Source organism: Tiliqua scincoides, chromosome 5 (assembly GCF_035046505.1).
Source record: "Tiliqua scincoides isolate rTilSci1 chromosome 5, rTilSci1.hap2, whole genome shotgun sequence".
Lineage (NCBI taxonomy): Eukaryota > Metazoa > Chordata > Lepidosauria > Squamata > Scincidae > Tiliqua > Tiliqua scincoides.
The window spans coordinates 88,850,029-88,876,170 of NC_089825.1; the positions used below are offsets into that span (position 1 = coordinate 88,850,029).

General features: G+C 44.3%; 1 protein-coding gene across 1 annotated transcript; it reads right to left on the bottom strand.

Annotated features, from left to right (window-relative positions):
- Positions 1-155: 155 nt before the first annotated feature.
- On the bottom strand, positions 156-24,486 carry TTLL6 (tubulin tyrosine ligase like 6). The gene is made up of 14 exons (XM_066629266.1): positions 24,451-24,486; positions 24,204-24,334; positions 21,932-22,088; positions 19,721-19,864; positions 18,537-18,622; positions 16,422-16,647; positions 14,405-14,586; positions 13,518-13,550; positions 12,531-12,737; positions 10,482-10,638; positions 5,224-5,526; positions 3,420-3,780; positions 1,118-1,293; positions 156-206 (listed from the first exon to the last, which is right to left on the bottom strand). Exons 1-14 carry the CDS (start codon positions 24,469-24,471, stop codon positions 156-158), a joined length of 2,235 nt encoding a protein of 744 aa, XP_066485363.1. The 5' UTR covers positions 24,472-24,486.
- Positions 24,487-26,142: the final 1,656 nt, after the last annotated feature.

Genomic DNA, 26,142 nt, shown 5'->3' on the forward strand with positions numbered 1-26,142 from the left:
GCCTTCAGTACTTCATGACCCACTTACTCTAAAAAGACCTAACATTTTTGCAAGTCAAATTTCTTTGGCTGCGTGAAAGCTCCAGTATATAGGAGAGTATTTGGAAAGTGTATAGCTGAAACAATCCAGTACACCTCTCAAAGGAAGGAGCGTCTTTAGGACTCCAAGAACCATTCTGTGTGGTCTGCAAGAGATTCAATCAGTTCCTGGAAGAAGAGGAAGGAAATGAGAAAAAATGAGCAAACAGTAGATAAAGGCAAAGGTCTGAAACATTTTGCCCAGACTAGAGGATTAGCGACTGTTAATTTCTGCCACTGAGCCTGACAACTCTCAAGGTGGCTTAACATAAAACAAAACCCAATAATTCAGTTTGAAAACAAATAACGTACAATTCTATATCTCTCTGGGATCACTGATTGGCAAAAATAATCTTTCTTTCAATGTTTTTCATCTCTCTTTGTTTCTCAACAAACATTCCCACTTTTTAACAGGTTTTCCTGTTTTAGACTGATCTGCAACCACATCTCGTGGATTCACTGATGCCCACCACACTAACAATGAAAACAGTTCAGAACCTCAGTCTACGCAATCCCATCTAGGAATGTATAACTGTGTCAAAAAACGTTCTGTATTTTGGTTGCTTCCAATGGATTAGGGCAATGATTCCCAAACTGTGTGTTGGGACCACACTGGTAAGTCACAACCTGATTTTTGGTTGTGCATGCACGTAACCCCCTTCCAAGAAAATAGTGCTCCTTATTGTGTTCCATCCTCACACAGGATTTAAAGTTCAAAGGAAAAGTGTCCTTTTAAACTTTAAACTATGGAAGGAAGGAGCATGAGGAGGGAAGGAGATGATCTGGTTCACACTCACTTTTACCTTGCATGGCTCGTGTCAACCCGAATCCACCACTCTTCATCCCCCCACCATCCACTGCAAGTCCAATCACGCCGTTTCATGGGCTGGGGTAGGTATGATGTAGACCTAAAGATAGCTGGAGGGGGTTGACTGTACTGAAGGCAGTTCCTCCAGTTCCTCCCAAGCTCCCTCCCAAGATTTTTACTTTCTGCTGCACAATCTTGGCGGTTACCTGGCTTCTGAACTTTCTCCTAGTACTGGGTCGCTGCTTTTCCTGGATTGCTGGTGCATCCGAGAGATCACCAAAAGGTCTTGCAAGCCATGCTGGTGATTAGGCCTTTGTGAGATTAGGTGAAGATTGTGGTACTTTGTTGGCTTCCTATGAGAAGCACTTCTTCTGCCCATATGGACATCTCTTTGGAGGGAGGCACTTTCTATGTAACACAAAAAAACATGATCAATATTCTGCAATTGTATACATGTAGCAGTATGCTGTGGACCTTTCTTGGACCTAACATACAGAGAGGAAATGCTGGTGAATGGTGGGATGTCAATTTCAGGGCCATGTTGAAGCACACAGGGGAATCCATAAGTCCTGCCCCCGACTCCCCCCAATGTTAGCCAAATCATTCCCCCTACCTTCCAAACACAGTAGCTGTGGGGAACAGCCTAAAAGGTAAGGAGTGGTTCCCTTCGCTCCCCTCCCCCTCATAATTTGAACACTGGCCTCTATCCTTGATCATTCAGCATCAATCATATTCACTGGCAAGTGCAGGCACAGGCATGCAGCCTCCCTATCTTCAGCCCACCCCATTTCTTCTCACACCTAAAATCAGCAGTTCAGGGATTATTTAGGGGTTGGCCCCAATTTTGGGAGTCCAGGTAACAGACCATCAGAGACCACACCCTCAGTCTAGTCACCAGTACTACTACATAGGAATATTGCTTGTTTGTAGGTTTTTTTAATCTTGCCTTTCTCCCACACTGAAGGGGATTCAAGGCTGCTAACAATATAAAACACAAAAAACAATACAATATTAAAAACATAAATCTTAAAAACAATTAAAACATAAAGCAAACAGCCAAGATCACAACTATTAAAATACAACTCATTAAAAAGCATCAGCCCTCAATATCAACTAAAGGCCTTCCTAAATAAGGTCTTGAGGCCCCACTGAAAGGACACCAGAGAGAGAGTGAGAGCTTAATTCCAGGGAAAGGGAATTCCATAAATGAGGCACCACCCCAAGAAGGCCCTATTTCTAGTCACCATCCCCCTCACCTCTACTGGTGGTGGAACCATCAAAAGGTCCCCCTCATATGACCTGAGCAGATGGGTAGGATTATATGGACTAAAGTGGTCCCTCAATACCCTGGTCCCAAGCCATTAAGGGCTTTAAAAGTCAAAACTAGCACTCAGAACAGAGCCCAAAAACGAACCGGCAGCCAGTGTAGCTGCAGAAGCAGCAGCCCAATTGAGCTGAACCAAGTCTATTTAGTAATATAAACTACTAAAAGGATCACAGGGTTTATAGAGAAATATAAAGAATATAGAAGATGCATGCCCCCTCTCTAAGCAGTAGAGCAATGCTGTATGCATTGCCTAAAATGAAGCATCTACGTGCCCCAGTATCATGAAAGCAAAGGTTCAAAGTCAGACTCCATCTTAAAGCATCAGTTGTGTGTGTATAGTGGGGGAGGAGACACCCAGATACTGCACTTACAATGCCTATTTATGGTCTGTGTGCTGATGCAATGCGATTCAACTCCTCCCTGAAAAGTGATCTCCTCCATAATTCCAAGGTCCAACTGACCCATACCCTTGGCAGTGGCAATCCTAGCACTGGTAGCGCCTGAGGCCACAACCACAAGCTGCCACCCTGCCCACCGACCGGGCCGCCACCCTCTGCCTCCTTTCCAGAGACCCAGGGATGCCACATGCAGCCTCCCCAACCCTCCGAAGTCCTTGTAAAGCCTTTGGAAGGCTGAAAACATCACTTCCAGTTTCACAGAGGAAACCGGATGTGACATTATTATGCCCTCAGAAGGCATTCTGAGGGCCAGGAAAATCTCCCCAGCCCACAGAAGGCCTTCTGAGGGCTTAATACATAACTTAAGGCACAGTGCTCCTTAAGTCCAGTGGTTAGCTAGCTACCATTTCAAGGTCTCCTACACGTGCAGGAAAATGCAGGAGTCTTTTCCCTTGGGACACCCCCCCCCCACATGCAGAATGACCACAAAGGTCTTACACTAGCAACTCTCAGATGTGCAAACCTGCGGGAGGGGGGTTAACACCACTGACAAGCCCCATTCATCTGAATGCTAGCAGTCCAACATGTTGACTCAGCAGCACCAATCCCCCAATGTGATCCATCCTGAATGCATTCTATTCCTTAGGAAGAAAAGGTGGGAATCAAAAGCCTGCAACACTGGAAAACGTCCAGGTGACCCTATTCTACACTTCATGTTCCACTTGATCAATGTTGCTGCAAACACCCTGACCCACCATTTGTTTTTTAAAAATTTGCACAAGGTACTCAGAAGAAGGGATGGCACTCACGTGCTCGACTGGCGAGTTGACAAGGTTGATGTTGCAGGCAAAGTCCAAGGTGCTTATCAACTCCGGTGAAATTCATCTTGTTGAAGAATTTTGAGAGAAAGAGGGGTTTCCTTTCTTTGTTATGCTCTGACAAGTTCACTTTCATTGTCTGGACAAGTAAGCGTGAGGAGCCTGGGCTTTCTCTAACACGAACGGAATCTCCTCCAAATGGACGAAAGCTTTTAACAGCTGTACCTCCACAGAAAAGCGAATCGGTTGCTGTTGCACTCTCTGCACGAAGCTTTATCATTGTTGGAAAGTATTTAGGAGGGCATGGGCTTTGCTTCCCACAAGCATTTGCAATTTCTTCTGGCGAGTGGACCTGGGAGGGAAAGAAGGAAGATCTGTGATACAAGTTTCCACTTTTCATGCCTGTCAAAGGTATGAATAATCCTATATAATCCTATATGATTGGGCTGCTGGCTGTAGCTCTTTGCGACCGTGGAAGAGACTTCCACTGTTGCAAAATGGCCAATGATAGTGCACAGCGTACAAGAGGCACTACTTTTCATCCATTGCGCAAGTAAGGCTACCGAGGGAGTGGGCAGGGGGTGAAACAGAATGGGGAGGCTGTGTGGAAGGAGTTGGATCTTGTGGCAATGGTACATGCCAGATCTCCCATCATCCCTTTTGACAGTCTGACTGCCTCCTTTCTCTCCTTGCACCTGCGCCAGTGAAAGAACTGATGCAGGTCTGAGGAGACCTATAGTGGAGTACAAAGCTTACAGAGGGGTAAAGGATTTAAATCCCCTTTCCCTTCTGAAACCTCCTGATCTACATATTTTGGTTGGATACAGCATGAGCCTTTCTGGCACTGCTGCACCAGTGGGGGGTGAGAAAAGAATAGGACTGGGCTCTCAGAAGGTGATTCAGTTGAGACAACATGCTTTTCATGCTCAGCTCTGGTACTGAGATAACTTGAAACACCTAAGCATGAATAAACTAACTGGCACTTATTCCAGGGTGACTAGCTTTCTATCAAATATTTATATTCAGATAGGTAGAAATACCTAGTTCACAAAACAGCAGGAATACTTGGAATCAATTTCATGAACCCCTTTCTATTTTGATCCAGGAGAATTTCCAATGTTTTTGTCCCTTACTGAGAGACATTATACAAGAAACACTGTCCCAAGCTGTGGAGACTCACTGGCAAGCAAAACATTTTGGACAAAACACTCACAGCCCAATCCTGAGCTGTCCAGTGCATAAGACTGCCACGGCCCCAATATGGCTATTGTGGCATCCAATGCATGCCGGGCAGCCCACAGCAACTCCTCAGTGAAGGGAAGCAATGGGGTTACTGGATTCTACGGTGGCTCTTGAGCTGGCGCAGAATCAAGGAGTCCTGTGTCGGGCCATGAAGCCCAACACAGGGCTCCGAATCTGGCGGAGCTGAGCTCCACCTGTCACACCCCCTTCTACTCCCTTCCCCACCACACCACCTCCCCGCCCTCCATGCACCCTGGAACAACTCCCCCACTCCCCCACTCACTTCACCACCACCTGGTGGTTCAGGCAAGCCACCACAGTGGACCACAGACCCAATGCTGGGTTAGCTCCAGCACTGGGCCCACAGTAATGGTCACAGATGTGCCTTATGGCACATTTGTGACAGTGCATACCAACGATAAGCCGGCGCGCAGGGCTTTGGATTGGGCCCTGACTCTGTTTCTTGCCTGATGTGACACTGAGGTTTGAGATCCAGAGCAGCAGTAATGTATGATAATCACAGTTTGTTACTTACTGTTGATCTAAAGCTCACATCAGTTGCTGAATGATGATTGCTAATGGTGTCCGTCAGTTCTGGACTGGAGTTGTATTGCTCCGGGATCCTGGAAGAGTTCTGTCTAGTAAGGTCAGGCACAGAACTGTAAGGCCTCACAGGTTGGCTTTCAGGTGTTTCCAGAGTGTTGACTGTCCCAGGGCTCTCATGCTGTGCCCCAGGGCTCTCAGGTGGAGGGATTTCTGAATCCCCACAAGCCACTTCTTTCTTGAATTCTTGCTCATCTGAGAAATTTTCAAGCAGAAGGGCAGTCCCAGGCCTATATTCTGAACAAATAGGCGGCTGAAGATATAAGGAAAAGAAAGCCAAAACAATATTACATTCAGGGCTAGAAAGTGAAGACCTTGAGCATTTGAACACTTAGATTAGATTTGATTCATTGCTAGGAGCTTCAACAATCATCATCATCATCAGCCTATTTATACATAATTCATATTTTAAAACTGCAGAAATTATGCAGTTTAACCAGTCTTTAGAGTATAATATACCGTATTTTTCGCTCCATAAGACGCACTTTTTCCCCTCAAAAAAGTGGGGGGGGGAAGTGCGTGCGTCTTATGGAGCAAATACTGCAAAAAAAAAACAAAAAACTCCGCCCCTGGCCCCGCCCCCTGCCCGCTCTGCTCGGCTCCGCTTCCCAGGAAAGTGTGGGTGGGGTGGCAGTCTTGCTGAGCAAGCCCGTGTGTCTACTCAGAAGTAAGTCACAGAGTCACTGGGGCTCACTCCCAGGAATGCCTGGGTGGGGTGGCAGTCTCGCTGCCCAATCCTGTGCATGCCTACTCTGAAGTAAGTCCCATTAGAGTCAGGGGGGCTTACTCCCAGGAAAGCCTCTCTCCGCCCCCCAAGCCTGGAGCATCACAGACTCTTGCTCTCCCCCCAAACCTGGAGCATCACAGCTTTTCTCTTCCACCCCCCAAGCCTAGAGCATCACAGACTCTTCCCTTCCCCCAAGCCTAGAGCATCACAACTTCTCTGCAACACAAACACTTTCCCCCTCTCTCACACACAGATGCTCTGCCCCCCCCCTCACACAGCAGGGGAGGGGCACTTTCACTCACCTCATCCAGCATCTGAAGCCCCCCCCCCCATCACAAAGAAAAAACTGTCTCCTTGGTCAGAATGCCAGTGTTTGCTTATTGCACAAGCCCCAGGTAAGGCTCGGTTCTCACCATAAATCCAGAGGTTTGTTGTATCTTGAGAATTCAAGTTGTGGTTGGACTTTTCACTTGTTCATTTGTATTGGAATCACGGAAGAACTGGCGAGGAGGTAGATGTGAGCAGTGGCCCCTTTAAGGGTAAGGCCTGGGCATCCAGCAGAGTGTACTGCACAGCTGCAGCCACTGGAAGGCAATAGGGCCCTCAGGGATATAAGGAGTACCTGAGGCAGAAAGGGTTTGTGGGTTTTGAAGGAGTGTAGGTTGGAGGTAGGAGAGGAGGCTGACTGGGTTTATTGAATTTGGAATTGGACTGTGGATTGTGACTGGACTTGGATACCCTGATGGATTTGACTGACCTTGGACTGTAATTTGGCTTATTGGTTCTGGACTCTGATTTGGTAACTCTGATTGATGGGACTGATTTACTTGGCATCTGTGGACTGGAACTGGACTCACTTTTGCTTGCTGCACTGGTGAGCTGCACAAGGGGGACTGATCAGCCTTAAGCGGGCACAGGGCCCAGTGGATTGGAATTTAGCAGAACATCATTGTAGCAGAAAGATAATGTGATCCCCTATTTGTGTGCACCTGCTTTTGTGAGCTTCATAAATTCTGACTCTAGCGATGATGAGTTCTTGGGGTTTCCAGAAAACTAGAGTACTCAAACCTTTAAGTCTCTCCATTTGTTAATGACAGTGATAATGGTTCTTAATGCCACTGTTGACTGCTGTTCACTTTACATGGTTCAAATGTTATTCTGTTATAGTTTATTAAATATTTTATTACACTATTTGGTTCAGAATATTTTTTCCTTGTTTTCCTCCTCTAAAAACGAGGTGCGTCTTATGGTCAGGTGCGTCTTATGGAGCGAAAAATACAGTAGTCAGAGTATTAAACACTACCCAGTTTCAAAGAAGTTGGGGCCTTAATCAATTCTGCTCTGTGGCAGCCACAGAGAAAAAGGTAAATAATCTTGTGACATCATTATCAAAACCCACTCCAAAACACACTCTTTTGGTATAGTCCAGGGTTTATTTAATTTATTTTTTTTAAAAAAATTTAAAAATTATATCTTGTCTTTCTCCTAAATTTCAGGTTGCCTGAGGTGGTGACTGTAATCAGCGGATGCTATTTTAATCAGAAATGAGATCAGTACATCATTGCTATTTTTTCATACAAATGGAGAAGAGATGTTTCACATTATAGTATCTCCCATTTCCCACAAGCACATTATCACATTTGTATCTAGGGTTTCTTAGGGTACGTTACACTGCGACATATGGCCCATTCCTAATGAGCTGGTGTACCAATGGAACACATGTTCTGCTGGCACATGCTATCACAAAACTGCTGTAAGGTGCTTTGCAACAGTGCTTCCAGTCAATGCACCTGCAAGGAAGGCCAGAACCTTCTAGCACATTCCTGTGCTCGCAGGGATGCCCACCGAACCAAGTAAGTCTGGTGCAGGGGCAAGGGGAGGACAGGGAAGTGTGGAACAAGCTGGGGGAGGGTGACGATCAGGGAGGGTGGGCAGATCGGGACCAGGAGGAGAGTAGGACTGGTGGCCACGGCACATGCCAAAATCTGAGCCCCTTCCCAGGCCTTATCCTCCTTCAAGGAGCAACACAGACTTGCACCAGCTGGCACAGATCCAACTTGCCCCATAGCAACTGGACTGGTGCTAGTTGCTGTAGCAACTGGGCTAGGGCCAGTTGGCCCATAGCTGGGGCTTACCCTGAAGCAAGGGAACAAATGTCCCCTTACTCCAAGGATACCTCTAGCAGTCAAAATTCCTCCACAGGATGTAGCAGAGCCTGCACTAGCGCCACAGCATCACTGCACAGGAATTGAACTGCGCAGGCTGCCTGTGACATGTCCAACATCACTCACTAAGGGCACAATCCAGAGGCGTAAGTCTCTTGCGCCAGCCCAGGAGGGTTGCAAACATGCCGTAGAGCGCATTTGTACCTCCTCAAGAGTAAGCCGTGTCGGTGCACAAAGGTGCACCAGCACAAAGAGGCTGAATACAGCCTCCATGGCAGCTTACTCCATGAGCCTTGCGTCGGCCTGGCCGGGCCAATGCAAAGCTCTGGGGTGGGCAGGAGGGAGGTGTTCCTGGGCGTGGGGAGGGCGGGCAGTGGGCAGCCCCAGGGGCAGGCAAGTGAGAGGGGGAGCTGGGATCTGGTAGTCATGCTAGAACCCAACCCTCGTTCCCAGGGAGATTGGAGCAACTTCAAGCCGCTCGCTCTCCTTGGACTTATGCCACCTCAGGAGGTGGTGCAAGTCTGAGGAGACCCATAGGGCCAGCATGCTTTTCCTAGAGGAAAGGGGAAAAGTTTCCCCTTGCCTCTGGCTGAGCCGTTTTGGGCCCCTGTTCTGCGATGGATACAGCACAAGCCTCTTGGCTTGCTTGTTCTAGCACAGGGTAGGATTGCACCCTAAGTTTCATGTCTGAACTACCCATATCTCCTGGATTCAATTCCACTGCAGTATCCACTAAGCTACACTACTTCACACATACATAATTTTCATGCTGAGCATGACTAGATATCTTATGGTTTTATTACATGTCAGCTATACTGGCAGTTTTTAAATGGGTGACATATATTTTAAATACATAATTTATACCTCATCTTAGTGTATCAGACTTTGAGAATCCTAAAGGTTATTGCTTGAGAGCTATAGAAGCCTTTCTTTTGGACTCTAGCTGCACCTTGCTTTCTCCCCTTCACCCCAAACCCATTCTCATTCCTTCTCCAGTTACCTTGCAAGGGGTAAATAGGCACAGTCTCCCTGGGATGTAGGTATAAAGCCATAGCATCTCCTCACAGCTTTCCTACAAAGTAAGTTCAAACTATGCAGTTCAGAAGTGGAATGCATGCAGAGTGAGAGGCCAAGCAGATGCTGCATGATAGCTGCATGGAGACTTATAGAGTCCTGATTTAATGTACACTTTGCAAATGCCAATAGCAACTCTAGTATTACTTAACTATAAGGTATAAATAGAGTGCAAAGTGTTCTACAGAAAACATACATTTCTCTGCAGTCTACATCAGACCATTAGGATCCCTCCTCAAAATGTACCTCATCAGGTAGTAGATAGTGAAGTCTTTGGCCTCTAGCCCCATAATTCCAAACTGAAAAGAAATACAAATTGGTTTTACACTGCTTCAAAACCCTTGCTGCAAGTATGATAGAAAACCAATGTAAGGATGTAAGGAGATTAACATGAAAGTATGAGAGAGACAGAAAGATCCAATTAGCAGAGTATTTCCAGCAGACCAGAGAGGGAAGATCAGACAGGGATGGTATACAAGGAGGAGGCTACAAATCTAGATGAGAGACAATCAAAACACGGCCAAGAGTTTTTGACGAGAAATAAAGAGACGAAAGGGAGGATCTGACAGATTTGGAAAGAGAAGAAGTTGACGGAGGCTATCCTACCCTCAACATGGTGGATAGTCAGATATAATAATTGTATGAGGATTAACCTTAAATAAGGCCCAAACCGTAACCAACATTTCAGCTCTGACATAGCTGTGCCAATGGGGCATGTGCTGCATCCTGCAGTTGGGTGGCAGTCATGGAGGCCTCCTCAAGGTAAGGGAATGTTTGTTCCCGTACCTTGGAGCTGCATTGCCCTTAGGTCAGTGCTAGAAGGTTGGTTAGGATTGCACCCTAAATCTCACTATTTTCTATGGGGCTTAAGTCAGCCTCAGTGAGTGCAGGATGGCGCTTAATCCAAGTCAGCCTGACAATGACTTTTGAGGGGGTCTGGTAATTGTAACTGATGAAAGGCCCAATCCTATCCAACTTTCCAGAGCTGATGCAACCATGCCAATGGAGGGTATGCTGCATCCTGCAGTGGGAAGACAGTTACAGAGGCCACCTCAAGGTAAGGGAATGTTTGTTCCCTTACCTCGGGGCTTTGTTGCAGCTGCATCAGCAGCAGAAAGTTGGATAGGATTGGGCCCTTAGAGAGCCAAAATGAAACTAGATTTTCCATTTCCTTTCCTATTCCTCCAGAAGTACAAATGGGAAAAAAATATCTCTCTCAAAATGATTGTGACTCAATCCTACCTGGGTAGAGATTTGTACCACAAGTGCTCTGTTTGGTGCCTTTTGCCTGCACACCTTTATCTTTTCTCCGCCAGACTCTCCCTGCAGCTCAGCCTTCTTGTCTCTCAATAGAGATGCTTTTTGCTCCTGCTTGAGACGCAGCTCCTGGATCTGTTGCCTAGTGATGACATTGTAAGAAGGTTTTAACAGTCAGGATGCGGAGAAGTGCTGCATGCCATATAAATGAACCACTGTCAAGATGTTACACTGAATTTATGAACCTCTTAATTCCCTGTGGACTTCCAAGCATCCAAAAAAAGGTGCATAAGGCTCAGTGGAGATGCCATCAGGCATCAATCTGACCTTGCTATTGAGCCAAACCCAGTTGATTGCCTGGGATACCCCCTCTGTAAGGTAGCACCATAGTTGGGTGAAGGGAAGAGGGTTTCTTGTGGTGGGCAGGAGCCTTCTCCTGAGGACCAGGGGCACTTGCCTTGGTGGATTTATGGAGGCCTGGATCCACCATAATATAAGTATCACTCTATATGGTGGCAAAGAGAGGTGGGCAGCATGGGGTACTGAAGATTTTTTGGTTGGAGTCTCTGAAAGGAAAGTTTGCTTAAGGTTCTGCTTTCCCATCCCCAAATATATTTATGATATATATATGATATATATATGATATATATCTGATATATATCATGGGTATTAGACAAAGCATGAGGTGAATGCTGGACGTTATTTCAAACTGTACAGAATACTTATCTCTAGTGAACCTAGATAGATAGCATGATAGAACCTAGTATTGGAGAAAACTGTGACATGGGCACAGTCATGGGCAGGGTGACCTGGCATCCTCTTTTTCCAGGACATGTCCTCTGTTTTAGCCTTGTGTCCTGGAAAAGAACTTAATAGTCCTCTTTTTCCCTGTGTGCGGGCCCCGCAAGCAGCACATAGCCTTCTTGTAATTAAATTGTATTAATATAGTTTAAATTTTAAACTATAAGTAATACAGTGTTTAAATTAACTACGTGAAATCAATATACAAGTGTTTGTAGCTTCTATTTCGAAATGTCCTACATTTTTCTTGGATGTCCTACATTTTGGGATGCCTTATCCTCTTTTGCAGTTATGACATCTGCTCATTGTGGTCATGGGCAATCATTTACAATAGATAACCAACATGTGCCTAGATGGCAAGTCACCTGGAATCACACACAATGAGAAAGCCAGGATCAGATGTAAGGGGAAACCATGGTTTCCCACTTTGAGAACAAAGGGAGCCTTTGCCACTTCTTCATGAGAAAGAAATGCTTACTTGTATTATAAAAATGGTTTTGTTCTGCTTTGTAATTATTTCTTGGTTTGTTTTATTGTATTTTTGTGTAATGCTTTAAAAAAACATTTGTTAATCTTTGACATTACCTTAGCATACAAAAGCAGTATATAAGCATTTAGAATAAATTTAAAAACCACACGTGCACACGCCTGCACGCATGCATGCATACACAGCAGTTCCATGTTACATAAAACAAGCCAGGATATTTAACCAATCAGTCTTATCTGATTGCTTGTTTTAACTCTAGTTAATTAACAAACAGTTCCCCAAGTCTGTATGTAAGACAGAACTGTGGTTTGTTTTAAAGTGAAAACTCTCATGTGTAAAGGAGGGAAAGGGAAGCCCATGAGCCTATGACTCTCTAAGGCTCACATATGCATGAACTGTGGTTTCCAATTCCATCTGAACTCAGCCATTGATTTTGTTAAGAACAAAACCTCAAGGACTGCCAAGAAGGATTTGGGAAATGTCTGGAAGTGTGGGCTCAAAACAGGACAGTAGGTGTTGAATTAATCTTGCTGCTGCAGTCATGGGATACTTGCTCAGTCTGTACACTTTGTAAGTAAAGATAGTATAGCAAAATCCCAGTACAACACCAGTGCTCTGACGCCCCCCCCCCCTGTAAAGACTGCCTTGAACTCAGAAAAGGACAAGAATAAACTGTTTAAAGCCATTAACTTACTGAACTTAGCAGTAGTTTAACAGAAGACAGGTAGAGAAGTGCTCTTCCTTACCTGGCATACTCTTCACGTGCCCTGGAAGCTGCCGTTTCCTGGAAAATTGAATTATTATGTTGGAAAAACTTATCGTATCTGTCTGAATCAGAACTGGGGTAAATGCGGCGATAGCCTCCTGTGTGTTTTTCTTCATATTTCTCTGCTTGCTGAAGCCAAGCTGCTTGGCAGTTCTTGTATTCCTCGGCCCTGGTAAAATCACCCAGGCTGTTAACAATCCCCAGAGAAAACTGTTAACAATCCCCAGAGAAAACATCCACAACAGATTATCTTTCCCTTTTATTTTCATGTTGTCTATTTCAGTTTTAAATCATTTATCTCTGTGCAGTAAGGCAAAACATCAACTATCTTTTGAAGAAGGTTAAAATATATAAAATCATACATTTATAAAATGCAAAAATAGCCGCATATCCCTTTTACTTCTTTACTGGATACGGAAAGTTCTGGAGCACATAAGTTGCCACAAGGACATACAGCTCAACCTTGCTTGCTCCTGCCCACCCATGTCACTCGGGAATGCAAGACCAAGAGGAAGGTTCTCTGGACAGGGTAACAGCTAGCCCTCTTTCCCTTCCTTGCTTCCCTCACAGCAGGAAGTAAGATGGGCAGAAAGGAAAGAGGATGCTGGCACAGTTCTTGAAAGAATTTTGCACCAAGGCTCTCCTCTCATTCATTCCAACATTTCCCCAGATGACTGAGGACTTAAGTCTGCAAATGACACCTGGAAACTGTAAGTGAGTTCCATGTTCTACCTCATTTACACCTTTTGTGTACAACTTCCAAGAACATACACTTAACCTTTATACAAATGAGATTGCTGAGGAAACCCAGCTTGAACCAAGGATAACGAAGAGCTAACATTTTAAAAATGTGCTCTGTTCTTTTAAAATTAACACTGGGGCATATCCAAGTACGGGATCAATGATGCTGTCTCTTCTGTGCTGAGTATACTCTGCAGTGCTCACAAAAATGGTGAGTTCCTCTTGCTTTGCTGAATGCTGCAAAGCTCTCCTACATTCCATAGAAAATTAAGGCACTAGAGACAAAAAAAAAAAAAAAGATGATCCTCAAGCCTTGAATGTATGCCCTGGATGACTAAACATGGTGCGATTACACAAATTCTGCATTGTTTTAGGAGAAAATAAATGCAAAACCCGAACCCAAATTTCTGGGAGAACAAAGCACGCACAGTATCTCACAACTGAGAAGGAAAAAAATGAAAACAAAATGAAACGTATCAATTAGTGTGTGGTCTGGCCACACTCAAAGGTTGTGAACTGTACACATTTCTCAAAAGTATACTGATAAATTCATTTACTTGTGATGCCTTTTGAAAAACTGGTTTAGCTGTTTAAATGCTGTGTTCCTTTCTGTGTGTCACCTACGGCTGCAATACAAGAAATCAGCTGCTAAGGCTTAAACTAGAGGTTGCACTCACATGCTGATGCAGCTGAAAATTGTGTTTAGCAGTATAGAACTTGGTGTGGAAAGAAACACACAGTGTTGTGATATCAAGATATGGATGAGAGATATTCAGCATTGGGTGTGGTGATATGAGCTACACAGTTCTTTTCTCAGCAGCAGCTATGTGCATATCATAATGGCTCATGCTGGCCCAAGTTGCCCAAAAAATATGTTTGTACGTTTTGTTAATTTATGTGCAGTTCCCTTTTAATAAATGTTTAAAAATCTTCATCAATGAGGGCTACTAAATGAATGGGAAGCTGCTTCAAAAATATATCATTACTTGTATGTTCCAAGCAATGCAATTTTTGCAAAAGTAAACAAATGTGCAGATCCATTGCACTTCAAATATTTTTTGCAGAAGGTGTTATAGAAATTCCAGGAGTAGCAGAAGGAGGCAAAGCTCATACCTGGCCTCTCGATTACGACACTGCTTGAAAAGTCTTTCCTTTCCTCGCCGTTTCTCTTCTTCTAGGATTTTCCGTTTATCACAGGCTCCCAAGTTAACCAAAATCAGAGTGTCGTACAAGAGTTGGTCTTTCACTTCTTTGTCCAACAGCGAATCAGTACTGAAGCTTGGAGAATGATTCACCTGAAATTAGAGGAGTCATACTTATTTGAATTTGCTACAGTTTGACATGCAAAAGGAACATTCCTGGGAAAATAAAAGTGTGGGAAGATCTGAGATGCACTTGCAAGGGACGGAAGCTGAAACTCAAATTTAAAATTTCCAGAGCCTGGGGTCTGGCTAGCCATAGTGTTGAAGGCACATTCATATTCCAACACTAATCAAAAATCATAATACGCAATAGGCACACATAAAAAGGCACACTGATGGCCCAATCCTCTTGGGCTCCTATGTGGTGGAACATGCTTTCCACTAGCATATGTTGTCACAAAAATGCTGTAAAGTGCTTTGCGAAAGCACAAGTCCCAGGAATGCTGGTGCCAGCAATTGTCAAGAGGCCTACCAGAACGGGTAAATCCAGTGTAGGAGTATGGAGAGGGCGGGGGAGGAGGTTGAATGGGGCAGGGGAGAGCAGAACATGGCAGTGGAGTGGGCAGATTGGGCCCAGGAGGGGGAGAGACTGGCAACACCAGCACATGCCCTATCCAAATTCTCTTCCTGGGCCTCATGGACCTGCATGGATCAATGTGAACTTGCACCAGCAATATCACAGATATTGATATTTGATTTGATTTGAGAATCTGGTGCAGATTTGAGCAGAACTATTGCAGCTGCTGGGGCTTACTCACAGAGGACTTCCAACAACCAAAAATCCCCTACAGTATATAGTAGACGCTGCACCAGCACTGCTGCATCTCTGCACAGGGATTTAGGTAGGATTGAGATGTTAATTACTGTTTCTCAAGTATGGCAATCTGTTCTCCTAATGTCTAGAGAATCAAAATACCAAAATTCAAGTTCAAGCATCTTCATGAAAGTCTTGTATGTACTTACTGAGTTTTTATCTTGTAAGTCCTCTGAAGGAGGGTTGTAAGCTTCCTGTTTGGTCTTGACGTTTTAAGACTTCGATTAAGCTAACCCTGATTATCTGATTACTAGATGATGAGGATTATCAAGAGAAGGCAGCTATCACCATCATGGTCTGATTAAGAACTTCTTTGTGGAATCTGACTGGCCACTAAGGGAAGGCAGAATGACGAGCTAGATACTGTGATCCAGCTTGTCAGTTTTCTTTTCTTAGGGCACTTCGAGGCATCCTTCTTGTAGTGTCAGCCAGCCACCATTTTTCCACTTGCAGTCACACACACAATTGCAGTGCTCCTTCCACACCACTTTGTATGTGGTCACTTGCATTGTATAATTTGTATCCATTCTAGCAGGCAGTGCTTAGCAAAATATCACTGAGATATAACTGACCCACTCCTTACACCATGCCTTTCAAAAAAAGGATGGAGCGGGAGTGTTAACAACAGTCCACACATGTGACCTGCCATCGCACTGCTGTATCACTGTACTTTTTAAAAAGTCAGTTTTTCTATGCTGATAAATGTGACGATTTAAGCATGGGAGAAATACACTGTTGGATGTTGTTGTGAGAACCACCCACTACCACTATCACCACATTCAAAAGGGAGTAAACAAGATGTGACAATCCCAGCTTAAACATCCCAACATCCCTAAGTCTCTTGAAAGACTCTTTTATGAAACCAATTGACTGTCTTCTCAACTGGGGCTTTTTTTTTTTAAAACATTCCCTTTAGTCTAACGCCCTCTGCTGGACATCCACATGACTGAAAGAGTTGCCATGGCTTGCACACTGGTGAGGCAAGTAAGGAACTAACAGAAGTGGTGGAGGTCAAGTTAAGTTGTAACAGAGGAGTCTGGGAATAGAAGTCTTTTGTCTCCGAAGGCTAGTTTTTGAATCCAAGGTAGAGGCCACTTGTTTTGTAGGAACATACCTCAAGCAGCCATGGTTTGAGTTTGCGATCCAGTAAAATATCAAATCCCAGAATTTCAAAGCAAGCGCTCCACATGGTGTGGTTGGGGAAGCAAGTGAGATAATTATGCCTGATGACTGGATGAGCCGATATCAGGGTTTTAATAACAACATCCTCAATGTCCTTCCATATCTGGTCTGTTTCATAACCATTTTGCTGCATGTGCTTATTAAAGGTGGATAGCTTCCTTAAAAAAAGTGGGGGGGGGGGAGAGAGAGAAAGACAATGTAGCTGAAGGACTGAACACTGTTTTTCATACTTTAAGTAATGAGGTGCTTGTTTATAGTTGCACCTGATCTCAAATATCACTCTCGTATACGGTCATGATCTCTGACTTGACATATATTAATCCAAAATAAGTGCAAAGTTCCTATCTCTAGATCTGCAGTCACAAAAACAAATGCCACAATACTCAGGAGTCAGGGTGACCAGATGCCCTCCTTTTCCAGGAAAATCTCCTCTTTTTTAGCCTCGTGTCCTGGAAAAGAATTTAACTCCTCCTCCTTTCCCGTGAGCAGGCTATGCAGACAGTGAGCAGGCTATGCAGACAGCACATAGTCTTCTTCTAATGAAGAAATTATATGTAATATAGTTTTAAATTTAGTAATACGTAACATAGTATTTAAAATTAACCACATGAAATCAGTATATGAGTGTTTTTAGCTTTTATTTTGTCGTGTCCTACATTTTTCTTGAATGTCCTGCGTTTAGGGGTGCCTTATCCTCTTTTGCAGTTATGATATCAGGTCACCCTGGGGAGTGCATGTAAGGAAAGGGGTGGGAAAAGTCACCCCTTTACCACCCATCAATCATCCAAATTATAATAAATTGTTAATAATCCAATGGGAGGTCAGGGTAGAATGGGATGGGGTAGGGTTACCTAGAGTTGAGGAGAACTAATATGCATTGCAGTCTTGAGTGTGCATCATGTAGGATTCCTTAAGAACAAAGTCACATTATTGGTCAACCCACATCCCAAGTTATACAGCCAAGGGGATGGGCTTGATAGACCAAGGGGAAGACAGCAGGAAAATGGGAAACAATATAAGACAACCCAGGTAAGCACTTCCCATCTTTTACCAAACTTGACATGGTGGGCTGGTTAAGTTCAATTTCTAACACCACACCTTAAATGATCATGAGATCCTTGTGCCTACTTCAGGCCACCAGGGCAGTACAAAAAGGACATTGGGTTATGTGGAACCCAAGTGGAATGGGAAATAGATTCAGGCAAAAGCAAACACCTGTTATTGGATATACAATCCCTAAGAAAAGGTCTGAATGCTGCAATCCAAACTCTTTCCATCTTTTTTGCTTCCCCGGCCAGGAACTAACAGAAATGTGAATATTTTCAAGGGCACAGATTGATCACACAGTGATCAGCGAGAAAAATCAGAGCATGGACAGTGGTCTTTTAGCCTTGGGAGTACAGAGACATTTGCTGTAGTAACTTCTCCCTCTTGTTTATTGATGTACCACATTGCAGATCTTATTTTGGATAGCAGCACAAGCACTGCAGGAGCGAGGCGGCGCTGCTGGCACTTGACCCTCTTACTGGAGAAGTAAAATAATGCTGTGGAAAAATACCCAAAAAGCAAACCAAGCTTTTGCCGCAGTGGGCAGAACACTGCAGAAGAGCAGCAGCCAACAGACTAATAAGGTATTAGCGATCAACAGAACAGCCAAAGAGAGCTAGTGCGGGGGGGGGGGAATTGAGGCGACTGTAATTAGATAGAACTGACCGTTCCATGCAAGATTTAGAGAGGTGGCTAATTACACTCACCGAAAACAATAAAACAGAGGGCGGCAATCCAGTAATTCCATTTGCAACAAATTCATTTGTATTTCCTTTAGGGGGGGATAAATCCAGGCTCCTCTCGCCTGCTTCAGGTCCCCTGCTGTTACTCATCTGAGCTTTTTAAATGATTTATTTCACCTAACGACAGAGAATGTGCCACGTGCCAGCTGAATTTAGAGAAATGTTTCCTAAACACGTATGAAATGGCCATAAAGATTCATGAGAGCAGGCCCACCAGCGTCCCCCCAGCTGTGATTATTTTGGAAAACATTCTGTACCTCTTGCTACCAGAGTCTTCATCTCGTACAAAATTAGCACTGTGCTTGTTAATTGAATAATTAGTCAGGTGCATACAGACGTCGTCCTGTAAATAATTAAACAAACAAGCAGATTATGAGGCTACAGAGGTTTCAGCATCCCTTATGCTCCTTCTGCAGGTTTGGGTGGGAATGGCTGAGGCATGAGAGGAACCACCTATACCTTATCTAATGTGTACATTGGATGGCCTTTTAAACCCCATGCTTCAAGGAAATGGACATGGCTTTCCTTATTCAGTGTATTTGGGAATGGAATTTGAAGAGCAAAACAGGGACCGCACCCCAACCACTTGGAAAGGGGGTTCCATACTTCTATACTCCACAATCAGAATAAATTATGTAAGGAACCTGATGATACAAAGAGAATCACAGATATGAAAGCGATATAAAGGCCATCCAATCCAGGCAGGTTTTTTGAAAGACTGAGAGTTCAAAGCAAAGCAAAATCAACGAAAAAACCTCAATGATTGAAACCTCCTGCTCCACAGGAAGGAGCTATCAGGCTGGTGTTCTAATCTCAGCATAAAAAGAGAGCACAGACCTCTTTAATTGAACCACGGGCTTTGACCAAAAACGCTGCGATCTCGAGTTTCCTTATGGCCTTTAAGATCTAACTACACTTTTAAAACAAATAACTGGACACAAACATGCATTGGGAACTCTGCATTATGGATTTGGAGTAAAGAAGCAGAAGGTAAGGAAAAGGTTAAGCACCCCATTCTCTCCACAGTTCCAAAGTGTCTCCTCTTGAAGCTGCTTTAGGTTTTGGAGTTCTCTTACACACCTCTGTGTGTATAATGTTTAAATTAGGCACTGAGAAACACCACAAATCAAACCATAACTTTAAAAGAAGTTTGCAGATGTTGGTTGCGGTGTTGTCTGCAAAGGATAGAAGATACAAACATTTGTCCATCCTTATTACCTCACATGGCAACAAAAGAAATTATGAAGACCCTTGTGTGTGACTATACCTTTAGTGAGATAAGTAATCCATAATATTGTTACATTTCCCCTGAAGCTATAAGGCTTGCATATAAATTCTTTGGAAATTTTAGCAACCACTCAATGAAAGGTGTGACTTGAACCAGAAATGAATACCATCCTAGAATCCCAGGTAAGGTTAACAAGATTCTTTCTCTGCTCACCAAGTTGCTGTGTGAAGGGTCTGAGTAGGCAGAAGTTGCAAAGCGCGCAAGACCCTCCTTGTAAACAAATACCCGCAGTGGATCACATGACGTCACCAGCACATAAATCCGAAGATCAAATTTGAACCCATCAATGATAAAAGGCTTGGGAGAAGAAGATGAAACTGAGTGAGCACCATGCTTCCCTCAAACATACAAAGGAGATAATTAACTTGATAAATCTGGAGAGTGCAATATCACTATATACGAGTTCTTGACTGTTCCGGGAGTTTCACTAGCTTCCTACAGTCTTCCTGTCCTAACCCGCATGTACTTTTTGACCTATGGAGGCCCAAAAGGCTTATGTCTTATATATCTTACAGTCCCCTATTACGTGCATCAAGACTGATTAAGGGCGCAATCCTAACCAACTTTCCAGCACTGGCACAGCTGTGCCAGTGGGGTATGTGCTGCATCCTGCAGTTGGAAGATAGTCATGGAGGCCTCCTCAAGGTAGGGCAATGTTTGTTCCCTTATCTCGGAGTTGCATTGCCCTTATGTTAGTGCTGGAAAGGTGGTTAGGATTGCAGCCTTAGAGTGCTATCTACTTAATCCCACCTGCAGATGAACACACACAGAGTGGCATTTTCAGTGACTGCCCCACAACTGTAGCAGCCCTTCCCTGAAGGTTTATCCCAAAGCTATCAGACATCTGGAGGCGTGATAAGAACTGTTAATACTGACAGCATACTGCTGGACCATAACATTTTGCTTTCTGAAGCAGACCATCAAATGGTACCCCTTCCCTTCTTTTTTTCTATTCAGATTATACTCCAGTTCCTTCCTTTCTTAAAATCTCTCCTTGTTTCTTTTCAGTTAGGAATGGAAAAGAAAAAGCAGTGTGGTGCCACTTTGTCATCCTTCCTCTGGAGGCCATAGCCATTCATGGCAGGGGTGGGCTGCTGTACTGCCCCTGAGAACCGGACCACAATCTGCTGTGCTGCCCCTTGCTATATCCAACTTCAGAAAAAAGCCACCCTTACATACTGATAATCTGGAGCTAGAGCTCTGCAGTCAAGCTGGTTGCAGTGGCATTCCTGGAGGGGGGCAAAATGCTAAGTTTTTCCAGGTGCAGGATGCCTGTGTAAAGTGCCCCCTCTCCGTTGCTTACAGAGCCACTCTCGGCTGTGAAAGCCTTGGCTGGAAAAAACTTAGCATTTTGCCCCCCTCCAGGAATGCCACTGGTTGGCTGATAATTTCAGATCAGTATGCATAATTCAGTTCCTGCTCCTCCTCTACACCTCAGCTTCCTGATTCCAAACTCCTGAGCTTTTTACACCCCTGTCTACCATCAGACCTTCCCAATTCTAGGGTTTGTGGGACACTTCTCTTCAGATTCTGTGTCCCACCCCAGCTCCCCAAGGCTCCTGCTTCTCAGTTTGTTGCCTACTGTGTCCCTTTACTTAACCCTTTATGCCCCCTTGATGGGAGCAGTTTGAATGCTAAAAGATTGATTTGATTTGAACCCTTATGGCAGTGGTTCTCACACATTTCGCACCGGGACCCTCTTTTTAGAATGCAAATCTGTCAGGACCCACTGGCAGTGACATCATGACCGGAAGTGACATAATCAAGCAGAAAATTTTTTAACAATCCTAGGCCAAAATTCTACCTACACTTACCTACACTTACCCAGGAGTAAGTCCCATTTACTATCATTGTTAGAAGAATATACATAGTAACTTGTTAAAAGTACAGGTCTGTAACATTTTCCCAAATGCAGTCACATACGATGGTAGCATCAAAGCTAATATAGTAAAAATAAAAAACTGAAATGAATGGAGACCCACCTGAAATTGGCTTGTGACCCACCTAGTGGGTCCCAACCCACAGTTTGAGAAACACTGCTTTATAGGATTAATTCACTGTCTTTCTTGGGTTCCCTAGTCTCCTAAAATTCTTCACTGCCTCAAGCCCCCTTCCCAGCAAAAGGATACAACTTCTTCTGTCTCCAGGTGCTATATATACATCTACGTCCCCACCCCAACCCCAGTCCAACTGCTTCCTTTACAGATCACAACTGCTTCCTTTACATCACATTTCATTGAATTACTAACCCTTCCCCCTCCATAGTAGAACATTTATGAACATTCACAATACTGCAGCAATCAATAGGTTAGAGAAACTTGAGGGTGACCAGCAGGCCATCTTAAGCCAAATAAAAAGGGTTACCTTTGAGATATAGAGCTGACAGATTAGATCCTCTCCAGGTTTGATATCTTTCACAGTTTTTGTGATGAAGATGCCTCTGCCTTGACAACCAGAGTCTGGTTTACAGATATAGGTCTTATGTTTCTTTGACCGGCCATAAGCCTGTAGTTCTCCATAGCTGAGAGCAGTGAAAGCAAAAGGGGATTTATATGGGATATTCTACCAAACAATGCAGGGACGTGCAGTCAGGGGAGGAAGAGCCTCACCAGATCCAACAAGTAAAACACAAAGCACAAGCAGGGCAACCAGATGTCCTCTTTTCCTAGGACATGTCCTCTTTTAAAGCCTCGTTTCCTGGAAAAGAACTTAAATGTCCTCCTTTTCCCTGTAAGCAGGTAGCACATAACCTTCTTGTCATTAAAAAAATTGTATGTAATAAATTGTATGTAATTTAGTTTTAAATATAATTATAATATAGTGTTTAAATTAACCACATGAAATCAATATACAAGTGTTTTTAGCTCTTATTTTGTCATGCCCTACATTTTGGTGTCCCTTGTCCTCTTTTGTAGTTATGACATCTGGTCACTCTGAGCACAAGGACCCAACAAATAAAAAGAAAAGGTATCCTGCTTTTCCACACCAGACCTTTCTTCTCCAGCACAGTCAGTGAGTTAAATCGCACATGCGAACACATACATTCATTACAATACACAGGGAAGCCAATTCATCATGGGTTACAAGTCATGGTAGGTATGTGCAAGCTCCTGGTCTTAGAGATAGGCTGCCTCTGATTGCCAGATGCAGGGTTGTGCACCAGGATGCAGGTTATGTCTGTTGTCTTGTGTGCTCCCTGAAGCATTTGATGAGCCACTGTGAGATACAGGAAGCTGGACTAGATGGGCCTTTGGCCTGATCCAGCGGGGCTCTTCTTATGTTGCTGCAATCATGGCTGGCTTCCAATGCAAAACAGGCGGTATGCCTGTGTCAGCAATCACTGGGGAAGCAGCAGGTAGAGTTGACTCAGTCAGTTAGGCCTCATTCATGGCTGACTTCCAATGAAAAACCAGTGGTGTGGCTGGCTTCCAGTGAAAAAAAGGCAGTGTGCCTACCTTTTAATGGGAATATTAAATTTAATATTTAATATTAAATATTAGAGGATAGAAGACAACAAGTAGGTTCTCCCTCCATCTAGATTTTGGAAGAGCACCAATTCCCTTATCCTGTCATTACAACTCTACAATCACATTACAATGAGTTCCCAGGTTATATTAAGCACGTGCTTAATGCTGACATGCTTGGTCTAAACAGATAACACATCGGTCCTCACTCCTGCAAATCAGAACTGCAATGTGATAGTGTGCTGTAATCCTCTGCAATTGTCTTGAGTTGGATCTCCCCTTCACATTTGCTATTTGCCCTAGATGTCAGGTTAGCCCCATGGAGAAGGCTAACTGAAGAAATCTCTTCAGGCAGCAGATCAGTGAGAGATGGCTGCCTCAACTGCTCCTTTTCTCTCCTGGATTCAGAAAGGAAGAGGGAACCACAGCAAAAGAGGAAGTGTGGCAAGAAGAGTGGTGGGCTAGAGTAGATGAAGAACAGTGGAGTGGCCGCTGATGCACCACCAGGAAATGAGGGGAGTATTTGATACATACCCTTAGGCACCAGAAGTCATGTCCAGTTGGGAATCTCTCCTTGGCACCAACAGAAACTTTTTTCCCCAGGCATACAGCAGCCACCAATGTGCATTGAGAGCATGACAGAGGGTTTAAAGTCCCTCTGCCCCATATATGATCCCAATCTGCAAGGGGCCCATTTGCTATTTAGTTTAAAAGCACATAAAATGTTAAACTCATGCTAAACATAACATGTCATATGACCCTCAGTTCACACACAGAAAGTTTCAAATAGGATGTTCAGAAGTACTCAGTGTTAACATGTTCTTATCCCTCTTAAGGCAGAAATTTCAGGACTGATAAAATGTTATGGGTTCATCCACATTCAGCTTTAGGGATGGCTCAGATGCATGTTATTCAGTACACTCAATCTTCACAAACCACAGAGCAGTTGTGCTGCTACCCACCAGTCCAAGTGGTGAACAGGGAAACAGGAAGAAAGTGGCATCTTCAAACAGACCCAAAGAATTGGTCAAATCATTTTTTTTTTTAAATGTATGTAAAAAATACCTCTCCCCCACCCACTTTGCCTTCACTCCAATTCTGAATCATTGTGATGATGAAGCGAAGCTAATCCAGAGGCAAAACCAGTACATAAAAATGTTAGGAAGACTCACTCAGCAGGAAGACACCAAGCTCTGGGAAAGAAGTTAAATTCTTTGGGAAAAAGCTTTAACATTCTGCCCATGTTCCTGGCCAGAAGATCCTTCCTGCAGATTTCAGACATCCCAGGGAAATGATTGATTTTCTAGAAAAGGAGTTTAAAGACAAAACCTTTACTGATTAGATCTTCAGCTCTGTTCTTATGAATGAATTTTTTTTTAAAGGCAGATGCTTTAGCTCCACCTCTGGAGTGACAAATACCTGATAGCTTTTCATTTCCATTACTCGATCCAGTGAGACTGAATAATCCGTCCAATACAGGGTCCAGTCATCAGTCTCACTTGCCTCCCTGAGGCCACACATCATAGCAGCTCGTCGCACTGCATCACAGGAAGACAGACAAGTCACACCATTGTTTGCATAGAAATATCTGGTGTTTTAGCACTGGACTGAAAGTGCAGAATATACCTATGCCAAAGACAGTCTTGTTCCCAAAACAAGCAGATACTTAGCAGTATGGGCAGTGGCGTCACTTGGGAGGTGCGGGGTGTGTGAGCTGCACCGGGTGATGCACACAGGGGAGTGTACCACTACCACTACTCACCAAAATTTTTAATATCTTGTTATATGAAACAAAAAATATCTCTATTCTTTCAAAAGTTATAGCCAAAAAACCAGTGGGGGCGGGGCAATGGTACATCACCACAGCCAAAACCCAAGGCATGGGAGGAGGTTCAATATAGGGGTGATGGGCTAACCACCCATACCTGGTGATGCAAACCCTAGTGATGCTACTGAGTATGGTTGTTTTCTTATGTACGCACTCTCAGTCCTTTGGTGGCCATCTTGCAGATCATACACATCCCAGAGGTAGTCCACAGGGATCTATGAAATCCTTATGGGATGGAAGATCTGAATGTCAATATTACACTAAAAACAGCACTCACCTGCCTTGGTTCTCGTGTAGCCAAGCATCATGATTCCCATGAAGGGGAAGGGCATGCACTGCAAAAAGGGAGCTGCTTTATGGTCTTAGGCACCAATCACTCAAGATACAGTAAAATAATGTTTTTCTTACTGTTTATGAGAATTGACTGGGGAGCAAGTGCAACCCTTCTCCTTCACAATCAGGGAAAAATATTTCACGAAGAATACTACTACTCACCACTCTCGTATTTGCAGTTGGTCAGATTTATCACTAGTCATCTGGAAAACATAAAAAGAAGGAGAAAGACAGAGGCAGACAGGCAAAATCCAATTCATAGATTTATGACAGGCCCACCAGAGAACCTTCTGGATCTACTTTATAAGATATAAGCCTATACCTCTAAGTATGGATGGACAGGCTGGGGAACCCAAATCCTACCTTAGCTATGGACTCACTCAGCAGCTCTCATAAACTCTCAGCCTATAAACCACCTCATGGCATCAAGTGCTATTTAAATGACTTAGGGCCCGATCCAGACCCGTGTACACCATCTCAATGCCAGTGTGCACTGTCACAAATGTGCCATAAGGCATCTTTGTGAGCTCTTACCACAGGCCCAGCACCAGAGCTAGCTCAGCGCAAGCCTGCACTGGACCAGTTCCAGCGCTGGGTCTGTGTTCCGCCAGCTGGCAGTTGCCTAGACTACCTGGTGGCAGAGAAGTGAATGAGGTTGTGGGGGGAGATGGGGAGAAGGCATTCTGGAACAGAAGTAGAGGGGGGTGGGCAAGGAGAGGGCATGGAGAAGGCGTGGCAGTGGAAAGAGCAGGGCAGGAGGAGGGCGAGACTGTTGGAGCTTGGCTCCACAGGATCCTGAGTCCCATGTTGGGCCGCGCAGCCCAACACAGGAGTCTCCGATTCTGCGCCAGCTCCAGAGCCACTGCAGAATCAAGTAGCCCCATTGTGGGGCTACTTCCCTTACCCAGGGGAAAGGGACAAAAGTCCCTTTCCCTGGAGGAGCCACCATG

Coding starts and splice junctions, on each gene's coding strand:
- TTLL6 (XM_066629266.1), bottom strand. CDS start 24,471: ATGGAAATGAAAAGCTATCAG. Junction 14,587..16,421: donor TCAAACCATGGCTGCTTGAG/GTATGTTCCTAC, acceptor CTCTAATTTCAG/GTGAATCATTCTCCAAGCTT. Junction 3,781..5,223: donor ATCATCATTCAGCAACTGAT/GTGAGCTTTAGA, acceptor TTTCCCTCCCAG/GTCCACTCGCCAGAAGAAAT.